General features: G+C 53.9%; 1 protein-coding gene across 2 annotated transcripts in view; it reads left to right on the forward strand.

The window, feature by feature from the left end:
* Window positions 1-24,834, forward strand: part of HYDIN (HYDIN axonemal central pair apparatus protein) — a 606,889-nt gene that overhangs the window by 61,702 nt on the left and 520,353 nt on the right. For both annotated transcript variants that reach the window (XM_068260328.1, XM_068260329.1), the window contains 2 exons: window positions 11,724-11,873; window positions 16,318-16,443. In XM_068260328.1, coding sequence (XP_068116429.1) covers window positions 11,751-11,873; window positions 16,318-16,443 — 249 coding nt within the window. In that variant the 5' untranslated portion in view covers window positions 11,724-11,750. The remainder of the gene's footprint in view (window positions 1-11,723; window positions 11,874-16,317; window positions 16,444-24,834) is intronic.

Below are 24,834 nucleotides of genomic sequence, written 5' to 3' on the forward strand. Positions count from 1 at the left end.
GATGCCAGCGTTGTCTGCGGGGGATGGGATTGGGTGTGTGTGGGATGCCAGCGCTGTCTGCTGGGGATGGGATTGGATGTGTGTGGGATGCCAGCGTTGTCTGGGGCGGATGGGATTGGATGTGTGTGGGATGCCAGCGTTGTCTGTGGGGGATGGGATTGGATGTGTGTGGGATGCCAGCGTTGTCTGCTGGGGATGGGATTGGATGTGTGTGGGATGCCAGCGTTGTCTGCTGGGGATGGGATTGGATGTGTGTGGGATGCCAGCGTTGTCTGCGGGGGATGGGATTGGATGTGTGTGTGATGCCAGCGTTGTCTGTGGGGGATGGGATTGGATGTGTGTGGGATGCCAGCGTTGTCTGCGGGGGATGGGATTGGGTGTGTGTGGGATGCCAGCGTTGTCTGCTGGGGATGGGATTGGATGTGTATGTGATGCCAGCGTTGTCTGCTGGGGATGGGATTGGATGTGTGTGGGATGCCAGCGTTGTCTGGGGCGGATGGGATTGGATGTGTGTGGGATGCCAGCGTTGTCTGTGGGGGATGGGATTGGATGTGTGTGGGATGCCAGCGTTGTCTGCTGGGGATGGGATTGGATGTGTGTGGGATGCCAGCGTTGTCTGCGGGGGATGGGATTGGATGTGTGTGTGATGCCAGCGTTGTCTGCGGGGGATGGGATTGGATGTGTGTGGGATGCCAGCGTTGTCTGCGGGGGATGGGATTGGATGTGTGTGGGATGCCAGCTTTGTCTGTGGGGGATGGGATTGGATGTGTGTGGGATGCCAGCGTTGTCTGCGGGGGATGGGATTGGATGTGTGTGGGATGCCAGCGTTGTCTGTGGGGGATGGGATTGGATGTGTGTGGGATGCCAGCGTTGTCTGTGGGGGATGGGATTGGATGTGTGTGGGATGCCAGCGCTGTCTGCTGGGGATGGGATTGGATGTGTGTGGGATGCCAGCGTTGTCTGCTGGGGATGGGATTGGATGTGTGTGGGATGCCAGCGTTGTCTGTGGGGGATGGGATTGGATGTGTGTGGGATGCCAGCGTTGTCTGTGGGGGATGGGATTGGATGTGTGTGGGATGCCAGCGTTGTCTGCTGGGGATGGGATTGGATGTGTGTGGGATGCCAGCGTTGTCTGCAGGGGATCGGATTGGATGTGTGTGGGATGCCAGCGTTGTCTGTGGGGGATGGGATTGGATGTGTGTGGGATGCCAGCGTTGTCTGCAGGGGATGGGATTGGATGTGTGTGGGATGCCAGCGTTGTTTGTGGGGGATGGGATTGGATGTGTGTGGGATGCCAGCGTTGTCTGCGGGGGAAGGGATTGGATGTGTGTGGGATGCCAGCGTTGTCTGCAGGGGATGGGATTGGATGTGTGTGGGATGCCAGCGTTGTCTGCGGGGGATGGGATTGGATGTATGTGGGATGCCAGCGTTGTCTGGGGGGGATGGGATTGGATGTGTGTGTGATGCCAGCATTGTCTGTGGGGGATGGGATTGGATGTGTGTGTGATGCCAGCGTTGTCTGTGGGGGATGGGATTGGATGTGTGTGGGATGCCAGCGTTGTCTGGGGGGGGATGGGATTGGATGTGTGTGGGATGCCAGCGTTGTCTGCGGGGGATGGGATTGGATGTATGTGGGATGCCAGCGTTGTCTGGGGGGGATGGGATTGGATGTGTGTGGGATGCCAGCGTTGTCTGGGGGGGGATGGGATTGTATGTGTGTGGGATGCCAGCGTTGTCTGCGGGGGATGGGATTGGATGTGTGTGGGATGCCAGCGTTGTCTGCAGGGGATGGGATTGGATGTGTGTGGGATGCCAGCGTTGTCTGTGGGGGATGGGATTGGATGTGTGTGTGATGCCAGCGCTGTCTGCGGGGGATGGGATTGGATGTGTGTGTGATGCCAGCGTTGTCTGGGGGGGATGGGATTGGATGTGTGTGTGATGCCAACGTTGTCTGCTGGGGATGGGATTGGATGTGTGTGGGATGCCAGCGTTGTCTGCGGGGGATGGGATTGGATGTGTGTGGGATGCCAGCGTTGTCTGCGGGGGATGGGATTGGATGTGTGTGGGATGCCAGCGTTGTCTGTGGGGGATGGGATTGGATGTGTGTGGGATGCCAGCGTTGTCTGCAGGGGATGGGATTGGATGTGTGTGGGATGCCAGCGTTGTCTGTGGGGGATGGGATTGGATGTGTGTGGGATGCCAGCGTTGTCTGCGGGGGAAGGGATTGGATGTGTGTGGGATGCCAGCGTTGTCTGCGGGGGATGGGATTGGATGTGTGTGTGATGCCAGCGTTGTCTGCGGGGGATGGGATTGGATGTGTGTGGGATGCCAGCTTTGTCTGTGGGGGATGGGATTGGATGTGTGTGGGATGCCAGCGTTGTCTGCGGGGGATGGGATTGGATGTGTGTGGGATGCCAGCGTTGTCTGTGGGGGATGGGATTGGATGTGTGTGGGATGCCAGCGTTGTCTGTGGGGGATGGGATTGGATGTGTGTGGGATGCCAGCGCTGTCTGCTGGGGATGGGATTGGATGTGTGTGGGATGCCAGCGTTGTCTGCTGGGGATGGGATTGGATGTGTGTGGGATGCCAGCGTTGTCTGTGGGGGATGGGATTGGATGTGTGTGGGATGCCAGCGTTGTCTGTGGGGGATGGGATTGGATGTGTGTGGGATGCCAGCGTTGTCTGCTGGGGATGGGATTGGATGTGTGTGGGATGCCAGCGTTGTCTGCAGGGGATGGGATTGGATGTGTGTGGGATGCCAGCGTTGTCTGTGGGGGATGGGATTGGATGTGTGTGGGATGCCAGCGTTGTCTGCAGGGGATGGGATTGGATGTGTGTGGGATGCCAGCGTTGTCTGTGGGGGATGGGATTGGATGTGTGTGGGATGCCAGCGTTGTCTGCGGGGGAAGGGATTGGATGTGTGTGGGATGCCAGCGTTGTCTGCAGGGGATGGGATTGGATGTGTGTGGGATGCCAGCGTTGTCTGCAGGGGATGGGATTGGATGTGTGTGGGATGCCAGCGTTGTCTGCGGGGGATGGGATTGGATGTATGTGGGATGCCAGCGTTGTCTGGGGGGGATGGGATTGGATGTGTGTGTGATGCCAGCATTGTCTGTGGGGGATGGGATTGGATGTGTGTGTGATGCCAGCGTTGTCTGTGGGGGATGGGATTGGATGTGTGTGGGATGCCAGCGTTGTCTGGGGGGGGATGGGATTGGATGTGTGTGGGATGCCAGCGTTGTCTGCGGGGGATGGGATTGGATGTATGTGGGATGCCAGCGTTGTCTGGGGGGGATGGGATTGGATGTGTGTGGGATGCCAGCGTTGTCTGGGGGGGGATGGGATTGGATGTGTGTGGGATGCCAGCGTTGTCTGCGGGGGATGGGATTGGATGTGTGTGGGATGCCAGCGTTGTCTGCAGGGGATGCGATTGGATGTGTGTGGGATGCCAGCGTTGTCTGTGGGGGATGGGATTGGATGTGTGTGTGATGCCAGCGCTGTCTGTGGGGGATGGGATTGGATGTGTGTGGGATGCCAGCGTTGTCTGCGGGGGATGGGATTGGATGTGTGTGGGATGCCAGCGTTGTCTGGGGGGGATGGGATTGGATGTGTGTGGGATGCCAGCATTGTCTGCGGGAGATGGGATTGGATGTGTGTGGGATGCCAGCGTTGTCTGCGGGGGATGGGATTGGATGTGTGTGGGATGCCAGCATTGTCTGCGGGGGATGGGATTGGATGTGTGTGGGATGCCAGCGTTGTGTGCGGGGGATGGGATTGGATGTGTGTGTGTGATGCCAGCGTTGTCTGGGGGGGATGGGATTGGATGTGTGTGTGATGCCAGCGTTGTCTGTGGGGGATGGGATTGGATGTGTGTGGGATGCCAGCATTGTCTGCTGGGGATGGGATTGGATGTGTGTGGGATGCCAGCGTTGTCTGTGGGGGATGGGATTGGATGTGTGTGGGATGCCAGCGTTGTCTGGAGGGGGATGGGATTGGATGTGTGTGGGATGCCAGCGTTGTCTGGGGGGGATGGGATTGGATGTGTGTGTGTGATGCCAGCGCTGTCTGCGGGGGATGGGATTGGATGTGTGTGTGATGCCAGCGTTGTCTGCAGGGGATGGGATTGGATGTGTGTGGGATGCCAGCGTTGTCTGTGGGGGATGGGATTGGATGTGTGTGTGATGCCAGCGTTGTCTGTGGGGGATGGGATTGGATGTGTGTGGGATGCCAGCGTTGTCTGGGGGGGATGGGATTGTATGTGTGTGGGATGCCAGCGCTGTCTGCGGGGGATGGGATTGGATGTGTGTGGGATGCCAGCGTTGTCTGTGGGGGATGGGATTGGATGTGTGTGTGATGCCAGCGTTGTCTGTGGGGGATGGGATTGGATGTGTGTGGGATGCCAGCGTTGTCTGGGGGGGATGGGATTGTATGTGTGTGGGATGCCAGCGTTGTCTGCGGGGAATGGGATTGTATGTGTGTGGGATGCCAGCGCTGTCTGCGGGGGATGGGATTGGATGTGTGTGGGATGCCAGCGTTGTCTGCGGGGGATAGGATTGGATGTGTGTGGGATGCCAGCGTTGTCTGCTGGGGATGGGATTGGATGTGTGTGGGATGCCAGCGTTGTCTGCTGGGGATGGGATTGGATGTGTGTGTGATGCCAGCGTTGTCTGGGGGGGATGGGATTGGATGTGTGTGGGATGCCAGCGTTGTCTGGAGGGGGATGGGATTGGATGTGTGTGTGATGCCAGCGCTGTCTGCTGGTGATGGGATTGGATGTGTGTGGGATGCCAGCGTTGTCTGGAGGGGGATGGGATTGGATGTGTGTGGGATGCCAGCGTTGTCTGCGGAGGATGGAATTGGGTGTGTGTGGGATGCCAGCGCTGTCTGCTGGGGATGGGATTGGATGTGTGTGTGATGCCAGCGTTGTCTGTGGGGGATGGGATTGGATGTGTGTGGGATGCCAGCGCTGTCTGCGGGGGATGGGATTGGATGTGTGTGGGATGCCAGCGTTGTCTGGGGGGGATGGGATTGTATGTGTGTGGGATGCCAGCGTTGTCTGCGGGGAATGGGATTGGATGTGTGTGGGATGCCAGCGTTGTCTGCGGGGGATGGGATTGGATGTGTGTGTGATGCCAGCATTGTCTGCGGGGGATTTGATTGGATGTGTGTGGGATGCCAGCGTTGTCTGCTGGGGATGGGATTGGATGTGTGTGGGATGCCAGCGTTGTCTGCTGGGGATGGGATTGGATGTGTGTGTGATGCCAGCGTTGTCTGTGGGGGATGGGATTGGATGTGTGTGGGATGCCAGCGTTGTCTGGAGGGGGATGGGATTGGATGTGTGTGGGATGCCAGCGCTGTCTGCGGGGGATGGGATTGGATGTGTGTGGGATGCCAGCGTTGTCTGTGGGGGATGGGATTGGATGTGTGTGTGATGCCAGCGTTGTCTGTGGGGGATGGGATTGGATGTGTGTGGGATGCCAGCGTTGTCTGGGGGGGATGGGATTGTATGTGTGTGGGATGCCAGCGTTGTCTGCGGGGAATGGGATTGTATGTGTGTGGGATGCCAGCGCTGTCTGCGGGGGATGGGATTGAATGTGTGTGGGATGCCAGCGTTGTCTGTGGGGGATGGGATTGGATGTGTGTGTGATGCCAGCGTTGTCTGTGGGGGATGGGATTGGATGTGTGTGGGATGCCAGCGTTGTCTGGGGGGGATGGGATTGTATGTGTGTGGGATGCCAGCGCTGTCTGCGGGGGATGGGATTGGATGTGTGTGGGATGCCAGCGTTGTCTGTGGGGGATGGGATTGGATGTGTGTGTGATGCCAGCGTTGTCTGTGGGGGATGGGATTGGATGTGTGTGGGATGCCAGCGTTGTCTGGGGGGGATGGGATTGTATGTGTGTGGGATGCCAGCGTTGTCTGCGGGGAATGGGATTGTATGTGTGTGGGATGCCAGCGCTGTCTGCGGGGGATGGGATTGGATGTGTGTGGGATGCCAGCGTTGTCTGCGGGGGATAGGATTGGATGTGTGTGGGATGCCAGCGTTGTCTGCTGGGGATGGGATTGGATGTGTGTGGGATGCCAGCGTTGTCTGCTGGGGATGGGATTGGATGTGTGTGTGATGCCAGCGTTGTCTGGGGGGGATGGGATTGGATGTGTGTGGGATGCCAGCGTTGTCTGGAGGGGGATGGGATTGGATGTGTGTGTGATGCCAGCGCTGTCTGCTGGTGATGGGATTGGATGTGTGTGGGATGCCAGCGTTGTCTGGAGGGGGATGGGATTGGATGTGTGTGGGATGCCAGCGTTGTCTGCGGAGGATGGGATTGGGTGTGTGTGGGATGCCAGCGCTGTCTGCTGGGGATGGGATTGGATGTGTGTGTGATGCCAGCGTTGTCTGTGGGGGATGGGATTGGATGTGTGTGGGATGCCAGCGCTGTCTGCGGGGGATGGGATTGGATGTGTGTGGGATGCCAGCGTTGTCTGGGGGGGATGGGATTGTATGTGTGTGGGATGCCAGCGTTGTCTGCGGGGAATGGGATTGGATGTGTGTGGGATGCCAGCGTTGTCTGCGGGGGATGGGATTGGATGTGTGTGTGATGCCAGCATTGTCTGCGGGGGATTTGATTGGATGTGTGTGGGATGCCAGCGTTGTCTGCTGGGGATGGGATTGGATGTGTGTGGGATGCCAGCGTTGTCTGCTGGGGATGGGATTGGATGTGTGTGTGATGCCAGCGTTGTCTGTGGGGGATGGGATTGGATGTGTGTGGGATGCCAGCGTTGTCTGGAGGGGGATGGGATTGGATGTGTGTGGGATGCCAGCGCTGTCTGCGGGGGATGGGATTGGATGTGTGTGGGATGCCAGCGTTGTCTGTGGGGGATGGGATTGGATGTGTGTGTGATGCCAGCGTTGTCTGTGGGGGATGGGATTGGATGTGTGTGGGATGCCAGCGTTGTCTGGGGGGGATGGGATTGTATGTGTGTGGGATGCCAGCGTTGTCTGCGGGGAATGGGATTGTATGTGTGTGGGATGCCAGCGCTGTCTGCGGGGGATGGGATTGGATGTGTGTGGGATGCCAGCGTTGTCTGTGGGGGATAGGATTGGATGTGTGTGGGATGCCAGCGTTGTCTGCTGGGGATGGGATTGGATGTGTGTGGGATGCCAGCGTTGTCTGCTGGGGATGGGATTGGATGTGTGTGTGATGCCAGCGTTGTCTGTGGGGGATGGGATTGGATGTGTGTGGGATGCCAGCGTTGTCTGGAGGGGGATGGGATTGGATGTGTGTGTGATGCCAGCGCTGTCTGCTGGGGATGGGATTGGATGTGTGTGGGATGCCAGCGTTGTCTGGAGGGGGATGGGATTGGATGTGTGTGGGATGCCAGCGTTGTCTGCGGAGGATGGGATTGGGTGTGTGTGGGATGCCAGCGCTGTCTGCTGGGGATGGGATTGGATGTGTGTGGGATGCCAGCGTTGTCTGCGGGGGATGGGATTGGATGTGTGTGTGATGCCAGCGCTGTCTGCTGGGGATGGGATTGGATGTGTGTGTGATGCCAGCGTTGTCTGTGGGGGATGGGATTGGATGTGTGTGGGATGCCAGCGCTGTCTGCGGGGGATGGGATTGGATGTGTGTGGGATGCCAGCGTTGTCTGGGGGGGATGGGATTGTATGTGTGTGGGATGCCAGCGTTGTCTGCGGGGAATGGGATTGGATGTGTGTGGGATGCCAGCGTTGTCTGCGGGGGATGGGATTGGATGTGTGTGTGATGCCAGCATTGTCTGCGGGGGATAGGATTGGATGTGTGTGGGATGCCAGCGTTGTCTGCTGGGGATGGGATTGGATGTGTGTGGGATGCCAGCGTTGTCTGCTGGGGATGGGATTGGATGTGTGTGTGATGCCAGCGTTGTCTGTGGGGGATGGGATTGGATGTGTGTGTGATGCCACCGTTGTCTGGAGGGGGATGGGATTGGATGTGTGTGTGATGCCAGCGCTGTCTGCTGGGGATGGGATTGGATGTGTGTGGGATGCCAGCGTTGTCTGGAGGGGGATGGGATTGGATGTGTGTGGGATGCCAGCGTTGTCTGCGGAGGATGGGATTGGGTGTGTGTGGGATGCCAACGCTGTCTGCTGGGGATGGGATTGGATGTGTGTGGGATGCCAGCGTTGTCTGCGGGGGATGGGATTGGATGTGTGTGTGATGCCAGCGTTGTCTGTGGGGGATGGGATTGGATGTGTGTGGGATGCCAGCGCTGTCTGCGGGGGATGGGATTGGATGTGTGTGGGATGCCAGCGTTGTCTGCGGGGGATGGGATTGGATGTGTGTGGGATGCCAGCGTTGTCTGCGGGGGATGGGATTGGATGTGTGTGGGATGCCAGCGTTGTCTGGAGGGGGATGGGATTGGATGTGTGTGGGATGCCAGCGCTGTCTGTGGGGGATGGGATTGGATGTGTGTGGGATGCCAGCGCTGTCTGTGGGGGATGGGATTGGATGTGTGTGGGATGCCAGCGTTGTCTGCGGGGGATGGGATTGGATGTGTGTGGGATGCCAGCGTTGTCTGCGGGGGATGGGATTGGATGTGTGTGGGATGCCAGCGTTGTCTGCGGGGGATGGTATTGGATGTGTGTGGGATGCCAGCGTTGTCTGTGGGGGATGGGATTGGATGTGTGTGGGATGCCAGCGTTGTCTGGGGGGGATGGGATTGGATGTGTGTGGGATGCCAGCGTTGTCTGTGGGGGATGGGATTGGATGTGTGTGGGATGCCAGCGTTGTCTGTGGGGGATGGGATTGGATGTGTGTGGGATGCCAGCGTTGTCTGCGGGGGATGGGATTGGATGTGTGTGGGATGCCAGCGTTGTCTGCAGGGGATGGGATTGGATGTGTGTGGGATGCCAGCGTTGTCTGTGGGGGATGGGATTGGATGTGCGTGGGATGCCAGCGTTGTCTGGGGGGGATGGGATTGGATGTGTGTGGGATGCCAGCGTTGTCTGTGGGGGATGGGATTGGATGTGTGTGGGATGCCAGCGTTGTCTGCGGGGGATGGGATTGGATGTGTGTGGGATGCCAGCGTTGTCTGGGGGGGATGGGATTGGATGTGTGTGGGATGCCAGCATTGTCTGGGGGGGATGGGATTGGATGTGTGTGGGATGCCAGCGTTGTCTGGGGGGGATGGGATTGGATGTGTGTGGGATGCCAGCGTTGTCTGCGGGGGATGGGATTGGATGTGTGTGTGATGCCAGCGTTGTCTGTGGGGGATGGGATTGGATGTGTGTGGGATGCCAGCGTTGTCTGCGGGGGATGGGATTGGATGTGTGTGGGATGCCAGCGTTGTCTGTGGGGGATGGGATTGGATGTGTGTGGGATGCCAGCGTTGTCTGCGGGGGATTGGATGTGTGTGGGATGCCAGCGTTGTCTGCGGGGGATGGGATTGGATGTGTGTGGGATGCCAGCGTTGTCTGCAGGGGATGGGATTGGATGTGTGTGGGATGCCAGCGTTGTCTGTGGGGGATGGGATTGGATGTGTGTGGGATGCCAGTGTTGTCTGGGGGGGATGGGATTGGATGTGTGTGGGATGCCAGCGTTGTCTGTGGGGGATGGGATTGGATGTGTGTGGGATGCCAGCGTTGTCTGCGGGGGATGGGATTGGATGTGTGTGGGATGCCAGCGTTGTCTGGGGGGGATGGGATTGGATGTGTGTGGGATGCCAGCATTGTCTGGGGGGGATGGGATTGGATGTGTGTGGGATGCCAGCGTTGTCTGGGGGGGATGGGATTGGATGTGTGTGGGATGCCAGCATTGTCTGGGGGGGATGGGATTGGATGTGTGTGGGATGCCAGCGTTGTCTGCGGGGGATGGGATTGGATGTGTGTGTGATGCCAGCATTGTCTGGGGGGGATGGGATTGGATGTGTGTGGGATGCCAGCGTTGTCTGTGGGGGATGGGATTGGATGTGTGTGTGATGCCAGCATTGTCTGCAGGGTTTGGGATTGGATGTGTGTGGGATGCCAGCGTTGTCTGTGGGGGATGGGATTGGATGTGTGTGTGATGCCAGCGTTTTCTGCGGGGGATGGGATTGGATGTGTGTGGGATGCCAGCGTTGTCTGTGGGGGATGGGATTGGATGTGTGTGTGATGCCAGCATTGTCTGGGGGGGATGGGATTGGATGTGTGTGTGATGCCAGCGTTGTCTGTGGGGGATGGGATTGGATGTGTGTGGGATGCCAGCGTTGTCTGGGGGGGATGGGATTGGATGTGTGTGGGATGCCAGCGTTGTCTGCGGGGGATGGGATTGGATGTGTGTGGGATGCCAGCGTTGTCTGCGGGGGATGGGATTGGATGTGTGTGGGATGCCAGCGTTGTCTGCGGGGGATGGGATTGGATGTGTGTGGGATGCCAGCATTGTCTGCAGGGGATGGGATTGGATGTGTGTGGGATGCCAGCGTTGTCTGTGGGGGATGGGATTGGATGTGTGTGTGATGCCAGCGTTTTCTGCGGGGGATGGGATTGGATGTGTGTGGGATGCCAGCGTTGTCTGTGGGGGATGGGATTGGATGTGTGTGTGATGCCAGCATTGTCTGGGGGGGATGGGATTGGATGTGTGTGTGATGCCAGCGTTGTTTGTGGGGGATGGGATTGGATGTGTGTGGGATGCCAGCATTGTCTGGGGGGGGATGGGATTGGATGTGTGTGTGATGCCAGCGTTGTCTGGGGGGGATGGGATTGGATGTGTGTGGGATGCCAGCATTGTCTGCGGGGGATGGGATTGGATGTGTGTGGGATGCCAGCGTTGTCTGGGGGGGATGGGATTGGATGTGTGTGGGATGCCAGCATTGTCTGGGGGGGATGGGATTGGATGTGTATGGGATGCCAGCGTTGTCTGGGGGGGATGGGATTGGATGTGTGTGGGATGCCAGCATTGTCTGGGGGGGATGGGATTGGATGTGTGTGGGATGCCAGCGTTGTCTGCGGGGGATGGGATTGGATGTGTGTGTGATGCCAGCATTGTCTGGGGGGGATGGGATTGGATGTGTGTGGGATGCCAGCGTTGTCTGTGGGGGATGGGATTGGATGTGTGTGTGATGCCAGCATTGTCTGCAGGGGATGGGATTGGATGTGTGTGGGATGCCAGCGTTGTCTGTGGGGGATGGGATTGGATGTGTGTGTGATGCCAGCGTTTTCTGCGGGGGATGGGATTGGATGTGTGTGGGATGCCAGCGTTGTCTGTGGGGGATGGGATTGGATGTGTGTGTGATGCCAGCATTGTCTGGGGGGGATGGGATTGGATGTGTGTGTGATGCCAGCGTTGTCTGTGGGGGATGGGATTGGATGTGTGTGGGATGCCAGCGTTGTCTGGGGGGGATGGGATTGGATGTGTGTGTGATGCCAGCGTTGTCTGGGGGGGATGGGATTGGATGTGTGTGGGATGCCAGCGTTGTCTGCGGGGGATGGGATTGGATGTGTGTGGGATGCCAGCGTTGTCTGCGGGGGATGGGATTGGATGTGTGTGGGATGCCAGCGTTGTCTGCGGGGGATGGGATTGGATGTGTGTGGGATGCCAGCGTTGTCTGCGGGGGATGGGATTGGATGTGTGTGGGATGCCAGCGTTGTCTGCAGGGGATGGGATTGGATGTGTGTGGGATGCCAGCGTTGTCTGGGGGGGATGGGATTGTTTATACAATCAGTGTAATCTCCTGGCTGTCAGGGAGCTGCACTAATTATGTTTATATCTTACAGATGAACTAATCACACCAGCTGCCCGCCATGCCAAGCAGCAAGACCCAGGGGCCCCTGAGCTCCCTTCAGGATCTGCCTGGCAGATTCCACAGCAAAGTCCTGGCACCGCGCAACCCCAGACTGAGCCGACAGGAAGAGGCCGCCACAACGGTAATAACCGCTCTGTAAATCGGGTCGGTTTATCTGGGGGGGAGGGGGTCTTTTTACAGGCAGATGTGACTGAGACCAGGGATTAAGTGCGCACAACAAATGAAAGGAGACAGCTGTTCATTGAAAGCAGCAGCTCCTCCCTGGCAAGGTCTGTGAGGACGGGTACACTGCCAGGACACAGGGCATGAGGAGAGCTGGCACTGCCCATAGTGTGTCATTATCAGACCTGAGGCCTGCAGGGACATCTCTCATGTTTCCTACAAACATTTCCCATTATTAACACTAAACATCATGCCAGTCTTCTTCCCATGAATTTTGTGACCAGAAAGCATCTCTTAATAGCAGAGGCGCCCGGTATCAATAAAACTCTTACAAGCAGTGTAAAAAGGAGAGGCAGCGTTGGTCTTACCCCTGCTGAAGAGTAGGGCCAGTGTTTTTAGAAAAAAAAGTTTTATTCAAGCTGTAAAAATGACAATGCGTTTTGCGGGTGCGTGCCCACTTCCTCAGATCAATTCTGATCAAAAAGCCTTTCCATGTGGCTGTGTACAGTGTGATCGCCTCTGTGTACCTAAACGTGCCCACACACATTTTTTAAATATCTATTCAATTCAAGAATTGCAATCAATTTTTCTGACTGATTGTAACATCAAAAATCTGACCAATGAACCACACACATACGTGGTCAATTTTTACCCAATTATGATAAAAACTAGTGACTTCAGCCCGTTTGAAAACAGGCTCTAGGTCTGTCATCACCACGCCCTCGGCCGGCCCGCCCGCCCTGCGTCCTGTCCCAGCGGCTGTCAGTGCTTGACATGCGCAGTAGCGCAAAAGCACTGACACATGTACAGGACGCAGGGACACTTCAGGATTATGAGGTAGGATGATTGGAAAATTGCTTGGGTGTATATATTAATAAATAACATTGGTTCCAATACACCATTCAATTTTCAAAAAAACTGTTCAAAAAAATCCACCATTCCTGATCAACTTTTATCGAATAAAAACAGGAAATCCATTCCGATTTCTTGCTCGAATAAAAAAAAAAGCTTTAGATTTTTCGGGAAATCCCATCTTTTTTATCGAATTGCCGTAAACTGGATCATTTTATTGTGTTGTGTGTGGCCACCTTAAGCGGGCAAGCACCCGTGAAACACGGTATCATTTTTCGTGTGTTAATAACGTTTTTTTTTCTAAGTAACACTGGCCTATTTTGTCAGAAGAATAAAGACCACCACGGCCTCTCCTTTTCTCCTTTTTAAACTGCTGTAAGAGTTTTATTGATGTCGAACGCCTCCGCCATTTGTTATTGTCAATTTACGCATCTCTGTTGGGAGGTAGTACAGCAGAGCCCTGGTATCCGGCCCCGGCGGGGATCACCTGATGCTGAATACATGTGCTTGCTGGTTCTTTGGGCAACTCCCCATGTGGCATGAAATACTTACTGAGCCCCATCCCCCCCCCATGCGGCATGAAATACTTACTGAGCCCCATCCCCCCCCCCCCCCCCCCCCCCCATGCGGCATAAAATACTTACTGAGCCTCCGGGCGCTGTCTTCTGCCCATCCTGTAGCTCCTAGCGGGCTTCCAGCATCCTCTGTTTATGGCTCCTGGCGTGTCACATGACCCATGTCAGGTCACGTGACACTCGGGGAGTTGTGGGCGGACTCTGGAAAGCTACCAGGAGCTACAAAAGACACTGCCCTGCAAAGCACTGTCCCTGTTACCCCATCAGGCTGCCGGTTAGTTGTTATCCCGTCAGGAACGCCGGTTAGTTGCTATCCCGTCAGGCACGCCGGTTAGTTGTTATCCTGTCAGGTACGCCGGTTAGTTGTTATCCTGTCAGGCACACCGGTTAGTTGCTATCCCGTCAGGCACACCGGTTAGTTGTCATCCCCTCAGGCACGCCGGTTAGTTGCTATCCCGTCAGGTACGCCGGTTAGTTGCTATCCCGTCAGGCACGCCGGTTAGTTGTTATCTCGTCAGGCACGCCGGTTAGTTGTCATCCCGTCAGGCACGCCGGTTAGTTGTTATCCTGTCAGGCACACCGGTTAGTTGCTATCCCGTCAGGCACACCGGTTAGTTGTTATCCCGTCAGGCACGCCGGTTAGTTGTTATCCCGTCAGGCACGCCGGTTAGTTGTTATCCCGTCAGGCACGCCGGTTAGTTGTTATCCCGTCAGGCACGCCGGTTAGTTGTCATCCCGTCAGGCACGCCGGTTAGTTGTTATCCCGTCAGGCACGCCGGTTAGTTGTTATCCCGTCAGGCACACCAGTTAGTTGGTATCCCGTCAGGCACGCCGGTTAGTTTTCATCCCGTCAGGCACGCCGGTTAGTTGTCATCCCGTCAGGCACGCCGGTTAGTTGTTATCCCGTCAGGCACGCCGGTTAGTTGTCATCCCGTCAGGCACGCCGGTTAGTTGTCATCCCGTCAGGCACGCCGGTTAGTTGTTATCCCCTCAGGCACGCCGGTTAGTTGCTATCCCGTCAGGTACGCCGGTTAGTTGCTATCCCGTCAGGCACGCCGGTTAGTTGCTATCCCGTCAGGCACGCCGGTTAGTTGCTATCCCGTCAGGCACGCCGGTTAGTTGTTATCCCGTCAGGCACGCCGGTCAGTTGTTATCCCGTCAGGCACGCCGGTCAGTTGTCATCCCGTCAGGCACGCCGGTTAGTTGTCATCCCGTCAGGCACGCCGGTTAGTTGTCATCCCGTCAGACACGCCGGTTAGTTGTCATCCCGTCAGGCACGCCGGTTAGTTGTCATCCCGTCAGGCACGCCGGTTAGTTGTTATCCCTTCAGGCACGCCGGTTAGTTGTCCTCCCGTCAGGCACGCCGGTTAGTTTTTATCCCGTCAGGCACGCCGGTTAGTTTTTTTCCCGTCAGGCACGCCGGTTAGATGTTATCCCGTCAGGCACGCCGGTTAGTTGTTATCCCGTCAGGCACGCCGGTTAGTTGTTATCCCGTCAGGCACGCCAGTTAGTTGTTATCCCCTCAGGCACGCTGGTTAGTTGTTATCTCATCAGGCACACCGGTTAGTTGTCATCCCGTCAGGCTGCCGGTTAGTTGTTATCCCGTCAGGCACGCCGGTTAGTTGTTATCCTGTCAGGCACGCCGGTTAGTTGTTATCCCGTCAGGCACGCCGGTTAGTTGTCATCCCGTCAGGCACGCCGGTTAGTTGTCATCCCGTCAGGCACGCCGGTTAGTTGTCATCCCGTCAGGCACGCCGGTTAGTTGTCATCCTGTCAGGCACGCCGGTTAGTTGTCATCCCGTCAGGCACGCCGGTTAGTTGTCATCCCGTCAGGCACGCCGGTTAGTTGTCATCCCGTCAGGCATGCCGGTTAGTTGTCATCCCGTCAGGCATGCCGGTTAGTTGTCATCCCGTCAGGCACGCCGGTTAGTTGTTATCCCTTCAGGCACGCCGGTTAGTTGTCATCCCGTCAGGCACGCCGGTCAGTTTTTATCCCGTCAGGCACGCCGGTTAGTTGTTATCCCGTCAGGCTCGCCAGTTAGTTGTGATCCCGTCAGGCACGCCGGTTAGTTGTTATACCGTCAGGCACGCCGGTTAGTTGTCATCCCGTCAGGCACGCCGGTTAGTTGTCATCCCGTCAGGCACGCCAGTTAGTTGTTATCCCGTCAGGCACGCCGGTTAGTTGCTATTCCGTCAGGCACGCCGGTTGGTTGTTATCCCGTCAGGCACGCCGGTTAGTTGTTAAAGGACCACTTTAGCGGAAAAAGTAAGCAGCTAAAATCTGACAGAACCAACAGGTTTTGGACTAGTCCATCTCCTCACGGGGGATTCTCTGGGTTTTCTTAGTTTAACTGCTAAAATAGTAAGATACCAGCCAGCCTCTCTACTCCCTTACATACTATTTTGGCAGTTGGACTTAGCAGCTGGCATTCAGGAAATCCTGAGAATCTCCCATGAGGATATGGACTAGTCCAGCTCATAATTTCCAAATCTGATAAACTGAAAATACTATTATCTGTAACTATAGCAACAGTACTCTGTCTAGCATATAAACTGCAGATAAAATCCCATGTTGTTATGAGTAAATAGCTGCACAAAGCAGGAGATTTTGTTACCAGCACCTACACTAATCCCTTTCCTGGCAGAAACTTTTGACATTTACATGTAACAGTTACAATGAGGAATGAGTGTGTATTATGTGCCCCTAAAAACAAAAAAGTACACCGAAATAATGTTCGCTGTTATTTGCTGAAATATGCTGAACTGAATGCATTGCATTTTTCGCAACACAATCAGAATGACCCCTTAATGTGAATTGCTTACTATTCTGTGTGTGGGGTGATGCTTCCCTACGAATTTCTTGTTATAATTGAAGCAGTGTTTTCAGTAACCCGTTTTTTGCGTTGACTGATTTTAAACGCAGATATCGCTCACAGGCTTACCACTGTTGTGTACAACACATTTCTGCATTGACAGCTGACCCCCTCTGCATTCTTGAGGGAAATGGCGCTAAGCACCGAGCAGCGATTGGCCAACACACGAGAGATGCGTCTTCCGAAGATCGTGCAGCTGCTGGATATGAGTGAGACCACCCATCAGAAGGTAGGCCACCTCACAGCTTCCTTTGGGGTGTGGGGCTGCTCAGTAACTTAGAGTGGCATACGAGTAACAGCCAATCACAGCCAACTGGCTCATGTCAGAGCTATAGCTATAGAGTTCTGGTGATTTCCATAAGGGCTCATTCACAGTGGGAGACATTAAAGTCGCAACGCAGCATTACAAGGCAACACAAAAAGAGGTGGTAACGCGTATTAACGCTGCGTTACCGTCGCATACAGTTACTGCTCCCCACGTTGCAGTACTGTGCGCCAGAGGTGCCGGATCTAATGCTGGCGCAAAACTATGTTAATGTGTGCCGATCTGCACCGGGCCAAAGACATGTTATTCTATGGTGATGCAGGCTTTTTTGAACAGTTGCCGACACGAAGTCACAACGCGCATGCGCAGAAGCGTATTTTAACAATACGCTTCTGTGCACTTCCACGTACCCAAAAGCAGGAAGTGACTGCAAGTCTGCATCACTTCCTGCTTGGCTGGTGGCCAGACAGGGAGCAACGCATACTAACCCGATGTTCACTGAAGGCCTGTTTTTTCAGTGCGGCGGACTGGACACTTTTTGCTAAATAAAAGCTGAGAAATGTTTTTTCCCGACAATAATGCCTCTTGTACATCGTCTTATTATCTGTTGGGAGACACCTATGTCATTTCCTGTCAAAAAATGTCTTGCTGCTTGAATAAAAGTAACTTTAAGTCAACATTTGCCGGGGGTATGAATAATTATGGGCTACTGTTATCCCCTCTGGTTCCCAGCTGCAGCCATTACCGTTCCTGGGTTGACTTATACGCAGGGGCAGTGCGAAGCTTTCTTGTACTGCGCCTGCGCAGTAAGCTCCCGATGACGCGGGAGCGAGCCACAGCCGCACACCCGCAGTTCTATTCGTCTAGTCGACGATTCATTAGATTACCAGTGGCGGGGAGCGGAGATTCGTAAGAGGACGGCGCGGGACATTGCAGCTGCAGGGGGCCGATAGATGCCCGAATTAAGTGTCAGTTTTAGCTTATTGTAGGTACCAGAGAACCCCTTTAACAGTGGCTTAGCTAAGAGGCTATGGGCCCCGGTGCAAGTTTTGAATTGGGCCCCCCAAGCACTCTATACATAACAATTGATATGGCGCTCGAAAGCCTGCCAAGTACAAACACAGTGTCAGAGGTGCAAGAAGGGGAACAGCTTGTTACTGATTACCCCCAAGCACTCTATACATAGCAATCCCTGCCAATGGCCACTACAGTGTCAGAGGTGCAAGAAGGGGATGGGGAACAGCTTGTTACTGATTACCCCCAAGCACTCTATACATAGCAATCCCTGCCAATGGCAACTACAGTGTCAGAGGGGCAAGAAGGGGATGGGGAGCAGCTTGTTACTGATTACCCCCAAGCACTCTATACATAGCAATCCCTGCCAATGGCAACTACAGTGTCAGAGGTGCAAGAAGGGGAACAGCTTGTTACTGATTACCACTATTCATAGTATCTATAGAAGTAATTATTACCTGCACAGGACCAATAAAGAGCTAATACTGCATCTGAGGTAAGGCCCCTCTGGCCCAAGGGCCCTGATGCGGTCGCAACCTCTTCACCTCCTATTGCTACACCACTGCTCTTTAAAGAGAACCAGAGATGATCTAAAGAAAAGCTTTCATACATACCTGGTGCTTCCTCCAGCCCCATACGCTCTGATCGATCCCACACCGCCATCCACCGCTGCCCTCAGCTACGAGAACCGGCTCCCCACTGTTCCGTCAGTCGGAGCCAGTCTAGCGTAGGAGAAGTGCGCTCTTTGCGTATCTCTGCAGGCAGCGGAGGAGAGATCCGTAGAGGGTGCACTTCTCCTGCATAGCTGGGTCCGATGACGTCAGTGACGGGAGCCGGTTCTCGTAGGACGGCGGCGTGGGAGCGATCCATGCGTATGGGCCTGGAGGAAGCCCGAGGTACGTATTAAAGCTTTTCTTTAGATCATCTCTGGTTCCCTTTAATGTGTACTGTTCAGGGCTGCCAAACACCTGGTGTGGTTTAAGAGGAAATAATCTTGGCAACCTCCATATCCCTCTCAGTTCAGGTGTCCTTTAAGATGTACAAATGTTAGGGTCCACTTATAATCAAGGATTTAGAGTAGATGCCTTTGTACTCACTGCAGAAATTCCTGGTGGTTCTGCAGAAAGGACAGGTTCCAATTCTTTCCTGACATCTGCAACCCCACTACCTACTCAAGTAACATAAGGTCACATTGCCACATTGGGCCGCTGCTGATAATAAGTGGCACCGTCTCAGAATAAATCTCCCACCACTACTTATGCCGCTCCTGTTGCTAATGTAATGAATGGCTGCTGCAAATGTCTGCGGAGCTGCAACAGATCCGATGATAACAAAGAGCAGCTTGATTGGTGCTACATATAAGTGTGTCGTCCTGTTCCTGCACAGACTGACTGTGCTTCATCTATCTGCATGTGCTGTAATGAGTATTGTATGCCTGTAGGGCCGTATTCACTAAGGATCTCCAAGCTTGAAGGCAAATGAGGAACATAAGTGACTGGAGAAGCCTGGCCTGGATTTATGGAAAGCTCTCATTCATTCCCCCATTCAGAGCAGTAATGGGGAAGATCATATTGCTTTCTGTGTAATCCAATTTACTGCAGCTGTTCCGTTGAATTTGCTTTTTAAAAAATTAGGTCACATGACTTAGGAAGCCCGTATGAGCTCAGCCATCTGCCTGGAAAGTGGACGTTTCTTCCAGGATTTGCTGGCATGGGTACCACATCACACGCTAAGAGTTATGTCCTTGTAGCATGCCTTTACATGTAAGAGCTATGTCCTTGTAGCATGCCTTTACATGTAAGAGCTATGTCCTTGTAGCATGCCTTTACATGTAAGAGCTATGTCCTTGTAGCATGCCTTTACATGTAAGAGCTATGTCCTTGTAGCATGCCTTTACATGTAAGAGCTATGTCCTTGTAGCATGCCTTTACATGTAAGAGTTATGTCCTTGTAGCATGCCTTTACATGGTCATGTCACCATGGCTGGATTTCTGCACAGGCCAACAAGGCCAGGGCCTTTGGTGGCAGGAGTGCTGTCCTCCCTGCTGTTCTCCTCCTCAAGTCTCTTGTGCACACTCTGGTCTATGAGTGTCATTGCCCTTACCTGGGTGTATCTAACTGGCCTGTTGGTAGTGAAGTGAGGAGGCCTATTAGGCTAATAGATTGGCGGGCAGGTGACACCGAAAGTTGGTCACAGCCTCTTCCCAGCTCTTATGTAGCTATGTCACTATAGTAGTCACATGGGTGCAGGCAGCAAATGGAGGAGGAGTTTGGATGACAGACTGAGGTGGTGGCCATACACTGGTAAATGGCCACCCAGCATGCCCAAAAGATAGATCCCACCTAAAATCTCATCAGAGATGGATCTATTCCTGCCACATACTACAAAATGGATTTTTAAACTGTGCCTGTCATGCTAGGCTCTGTCCAGGCTCTGTCTCAATGATACAGGGGCTACATACTTACCTGATCAGATGTAATTCCTCCAGGCAGGTGATCGCTTCACCCGCTTGGAATTGCGACTCCGGCAGGATTTTTTTTCAAACATCTGCCAATGCTCTGGCCACCCCCACCTGCGTTTTGGGGCAAGCAAAGGAGATTAGAGGGAACAGATGAGCCAAAAAGGCACTTAAAACTTTCTTAGCTCACCACTGTCACTGGAGGTAAAAATGCCAGGGAATCCCTGCAAGGACCTCAGGGAACCCTGGCTGAGAAAGTCTGCTATAAATAGTACTAGTTTGTATGGTGATATTATAGGCAGATGGACACGGCTTGAGAAAGAAGACCAACGTGCTCAGAAACTTCGCTGTTATGCATTGTCACCCTGAAGAAGCTTGCAAGTGGCGACCGTAACATGTAGGTGGGTGGGGTCATGTCCCACACTCATGTTAAAGAGACTCTCTTTTTTTTAATCTTATTTTGTTATAAAATCCTCTTCAGCATTAACTTCTAAGTGGAATCACTGCATCCCCGCGGCAGATGAGTGATTTATTACTAAGAAATAGCCCTGCAAAGTTCCACGACTTTGCAGGTCGCAGATTATGCTGCCCTGGGGAAGTAGAGCTTTGAGCTGTAGCTCTGCCTCTCCGCAATCAATCTCCGCCTCCTCCCCTCTCAGTGAAAGAAGACTGAGAGGGGCGGGGAGAGGCGGTGATCTGCAGAGATTGACTGTGGAGGAGGCGGAGCTACAGCACAAAGCTCTGCCTCTTCCAGGAAGAAAAGCCCCGCGAGACTCAAACTTTATTACGCGTTTCGCCGCTTTGAGGTTTTGAGGAAGGCGCAGAGCGCCGAAACGCGTAATGACGCTACACGCACGCCAGGTCCAGGCTCCGCCCACCCCCTAGCGAGACGAGCAACGGTTTCACCGGAGTGCGCACTGCTGGCCACAGACGGGTACGATCTGTCCGCATAAGGGGATACAGCGGATGCACCTGCCCGCTTACAGGCGCATACCTTTTGTACATCTTGTAAGTACAATTTTAATCCTTGGGAATAAAAGTAATTGTAATGGTAATACACTATGGAGCTCTCCTCTTTTTTCTAGTATCTTGCATTGCCCAAATCTAAGGAGCTGAGCCGTGTATTTACTATCTCCATCACGGAGGGGTCTGCAGTCTGTATATTCTGAGTGACAGCGCAAAGAACACTTGCCACTTTATGAGCCCGGGAACTTTGCAGGGCTATTTCTCAGTATTACATCACTCATCTGCCGCAGGGATGCGGCGATTCTACTTAGAAGTTAATGCTGAAGAGGATTTTATAACAAAATAAGGTAAAAAAAAAAAAGAGACTTCAGAGTGTCTTTCAGTAAACCCTGACAGGCTGTAGCCTCAGTTATGCTAGCAGGATCCCAACTGCACACTGGGTGGTGGCTGTCCATCCAAGACGTGGACAGCTGCGTTCTCTATAGGTACAAGCCAGCTGGGCAGAAGTATTTGCATTGGTCTCTGGGTGGTGGCTGTCCATCCAAGACGTGGACGGCTGCGTTTTCTATAGGAACAAGCCAGCTGGGCAGAAGTATTTGCATTGGTCACTGGGTGGTGACTGTCCATCCAAGACGTGGACGGCTGCGTTCTCTATAGGAACAAGCCAGCTGGGCAGAAGTATTTGCATTGGTCACTGGGTGGTGGCTGTCCATCCAAGACGTGGACTGCTGCCTTCTCTATAGGAACAAGCCAGCTGGGCAGAAGTATTTGCATTGGTCACTGGGTGGTGGCTGTCCATCCAAGACGTGGACTGCTGCCTTCTCTATAGGAACAAGCCAGCTGGGCAGAAGTATTTGCATTGGTCACTGGGTGGTGGTTGTCCATCCAAGACGTGGACTGCTGCCTTCTCTATAGGAACAAGCCAGCTGGGCAGAAGTATTTCAGAATCAGAATCAGAATCCTTTTATTTCGCCAAGCACGACTGGGTCATGCCCGGAATTGGTTTTAGCAACAAAACAGGCACAACAAAAGAAAATTTGGCAATAGCATTGAATTGCAGAAGTAAAAAGACAGTCAGAAAAGGACAGTGCGAGATAAAGGCAGATATTGCATTGGTAGCCGTAACAGTAACAGTGCAGAGAGAACAAAAAGATAAGTAACAATGAGGGACAAAAAAGAACAGACTTTTTACATAAAGTTAAAATAAAATTAAAATTAAAAGTAACACTTTCAGTCACATGGGCTCAGCAGCTAGAAAGAAAGGTGCAACATTGGGGGGGGGGGGGGGGGGGGGCTTAGTCGGAGTTTAAGAGTCTCACTGCTGTGGGGAAGAAAGTGTCTCTGTGTCTCGTCGTTTTGGTGTGGATAGCACGAAACCTCCGGCCCGATGGTAGCCATGTAAAGAAACGATGACCTGGATGTGATGGTTCATTGGCAATCTTCTTTGCTCTGGAGCCCATCCTGGAGTTGTGAATGAGCTCCAGTGGGGGGAGGGGCTTCCCAATTATTCTCTCCGCTGTTCTGATGACCCTCTGTAGTTTGTATCTGTCACCGGCCGAGGCACCAGAGTACCAGACGAGGATGGAGGAACAGAGGACCGACTCGATAGTGGCAGAGTAGAAGGACTTTAGAAGCTCTTGGGCCATGCCGAACTTCTTTAATTGACGCAGGAAGAACAGCCTCTGCTGGGCCTTCTTTTGGGTTAAGATAGTGTTCGCCTTCCAGTTCAGGTCGTCTGAGATTGTTGTGCCCAGGAGGCGAACGTTGGGTACTCTTTCAACTTCGGATGCATCTATGTAGATCGGGCCGGGGCTGGTGCTCTGTCTTCTGAAGTCAATGAGCATCTCAACAGTTTTGGTAGTGTTGAGAACCAGCTTATTCTCCTGGCACCAGTGGCAGATCCTGTCCACCTCCTGCCTGTAAGCCCGCTCGTCGTTCTTGTTAATGAGGCCAACAATGGTGGTATCGTCGGCGAATTTGATTACCTTAACGGAGTTGGTCATGGATATACAATTGTTGGTATAGAGCGAGAACAGGAAAGGTGACAGGACACAGCCTTGAGGGGCTCCAGTGTTAGTAGTTCTTGGCCTGGACGAGATGTTGCCCAGCTTTACAATTTGGGACCTGCCTGTTAGGAAGTCCATGATCCAGCAGCGAAGGGTGGGGTGAACGTCAAGGTCTACAAGGTTGTTATGCAGTATCCAGGGGCTGATGGTATTGAAGGCCGAGCTGAAGTCCAGAAGGAGCATTCTGGCATATGAGTCTGGTCTGTCCAGGTGGTCCGTGATGTACTCCAGGCAGATGTTGATCGCGTCGTCAGTGGATCTATTTGCTCTGTACGCAAATTGAAACGGGTCCAGTTGGTGCAGTGTGGAGTCCTTAAGGAAGGATAGGATCACTTTCTCAAAGATCTTCATGACAACGGATGTGAGGGCCACTGGTCTGAAATTATTAATGTCCGTGACACCTTGCTTCTTGGGGACAGGGATAATGGTGGATTTTTTAAAACATGTAGGGACCTTGCCTTCATTTAGGGACTTGGAGTATATGGGAGTAAGGATGGGAGCCAGCTGCCGTGAGCAGGTTTTCAGGCAGGCTGGGGACACACCATCAGGGCCTGAGGCTTTCCTTGCATTCAGCGTGGACAGGTGGCGCAGGACCACAGCCTCGCTTACTGCTGGGGTGGGAGAGCTCGGGCTTCCGGAGAGGGGGGCAGTGTGTGTAGGATGCCGCTGCAGTTCCGTTGGGTCCTCGAACCGGCAATAGAAGTCACTTAGTTCCTCGGCTAGCTCAATGCTTGGTGTGGCATGTTGGGGGGGAGGCTTGTAGTTTGTGGCCAACTTGAGCCCTTTCCAGACAGCCCTTGGGTCGTTTGAGCTGAGGTTCTGTCTCAACCTCTCTGCATACTCCCGTTTTGCTGCTCTCAGTTCCTTGCTGAGGGAGTTCCTGGCTGTTCTGAAGTCCTCTAGGGAGCCAGACTTGTGGGCAGCTTCTTTGCGCTTCCGCAGGTGTCGTAGCCGGTTAGAAAACCAAGGTTTGTTATTTGGGTAGATTTTGAAGGACTTAGAGGGAATGCAGGATTCCTCGCAGAATCTTATGTAGGAAGTGACAGTGTCCGCCCACTCGTCCAGGTTTGGCGATTCCAGGGCTTTCCAATCCGTGCTGTCAAAGCAGGCCTGGAGTTGGTTCTTTGCCTCAATTGACCACACTTTAGTGGACCGGCTTTGCTGATTCCAGTCGTCTCCTGTAGGTGGGGACCAGGTGGATGAGGCAATGGTCGGAGGAACCCAGTGCAGCCCAGGGGATAGCCTTGTAAGCCTCTTTCAGAACCGTGTAGCAGTGGTCAAGAGTGCTAGTGTTCCTGGTGGGGCAGGCTACATGCTGGTGGAACCGTGGCAGCTCCCTGCGAAGGTTAGCCTTGTTAAAGTCGCCCATAACAATGAACAAGGAGTCTGGGAGGGTCATCTCCCACTGAGTGATGATGCCACTAAGGTCATGTTCGGCGAGTTTGACGTCGGTGTCAGGCCTCCTCACCACAGCAGCAACTAAAGGGTGCCCCCTGCCCTGCACCTCAGCAGGCCCAACTGTCACTGGGTGGTGGCTGTCCATCCAAGACGTGAACGGCTGCGTTCTCTATAGGAACAAGCCAGCTGGGCAGAAGTATTTGCATTGGTCGCCGCAGTAGTGAGACAATCTGAGGCTGACCTGTTTGCAGTTCTGACTTTTCACATTGGAGTCTTTAATTATAAACATAACAACATCTTCATGAACTGTATCTGCTTGTTCAGAGGATTTCAGAAATCCTTTTCATGAAGAAGCAAACTAAAGACTCCTGTGTGAAAAGTCAGAGCTGCGAACTTTACTGTGCCAGGGGCAGATGTTGACTTAAAGAGGAATTCAAGTGAAAATATTGTAA

This window comes from Hyperolius riggenbachi, chromosome 11, assembly GCF_040937935.1.
Source record: "Hyperolius riggenbachi isolate aHypRig1 chromosome 11, aHypRig1.pri, whole genome shotgun sequence".
Taxonomy (NCBI): Eukaryota; Metazoa; Chordata; class Amphibia; order Anura; family Hyperoliidae; genus Hyperolius; species Hyperolius riggenbachi.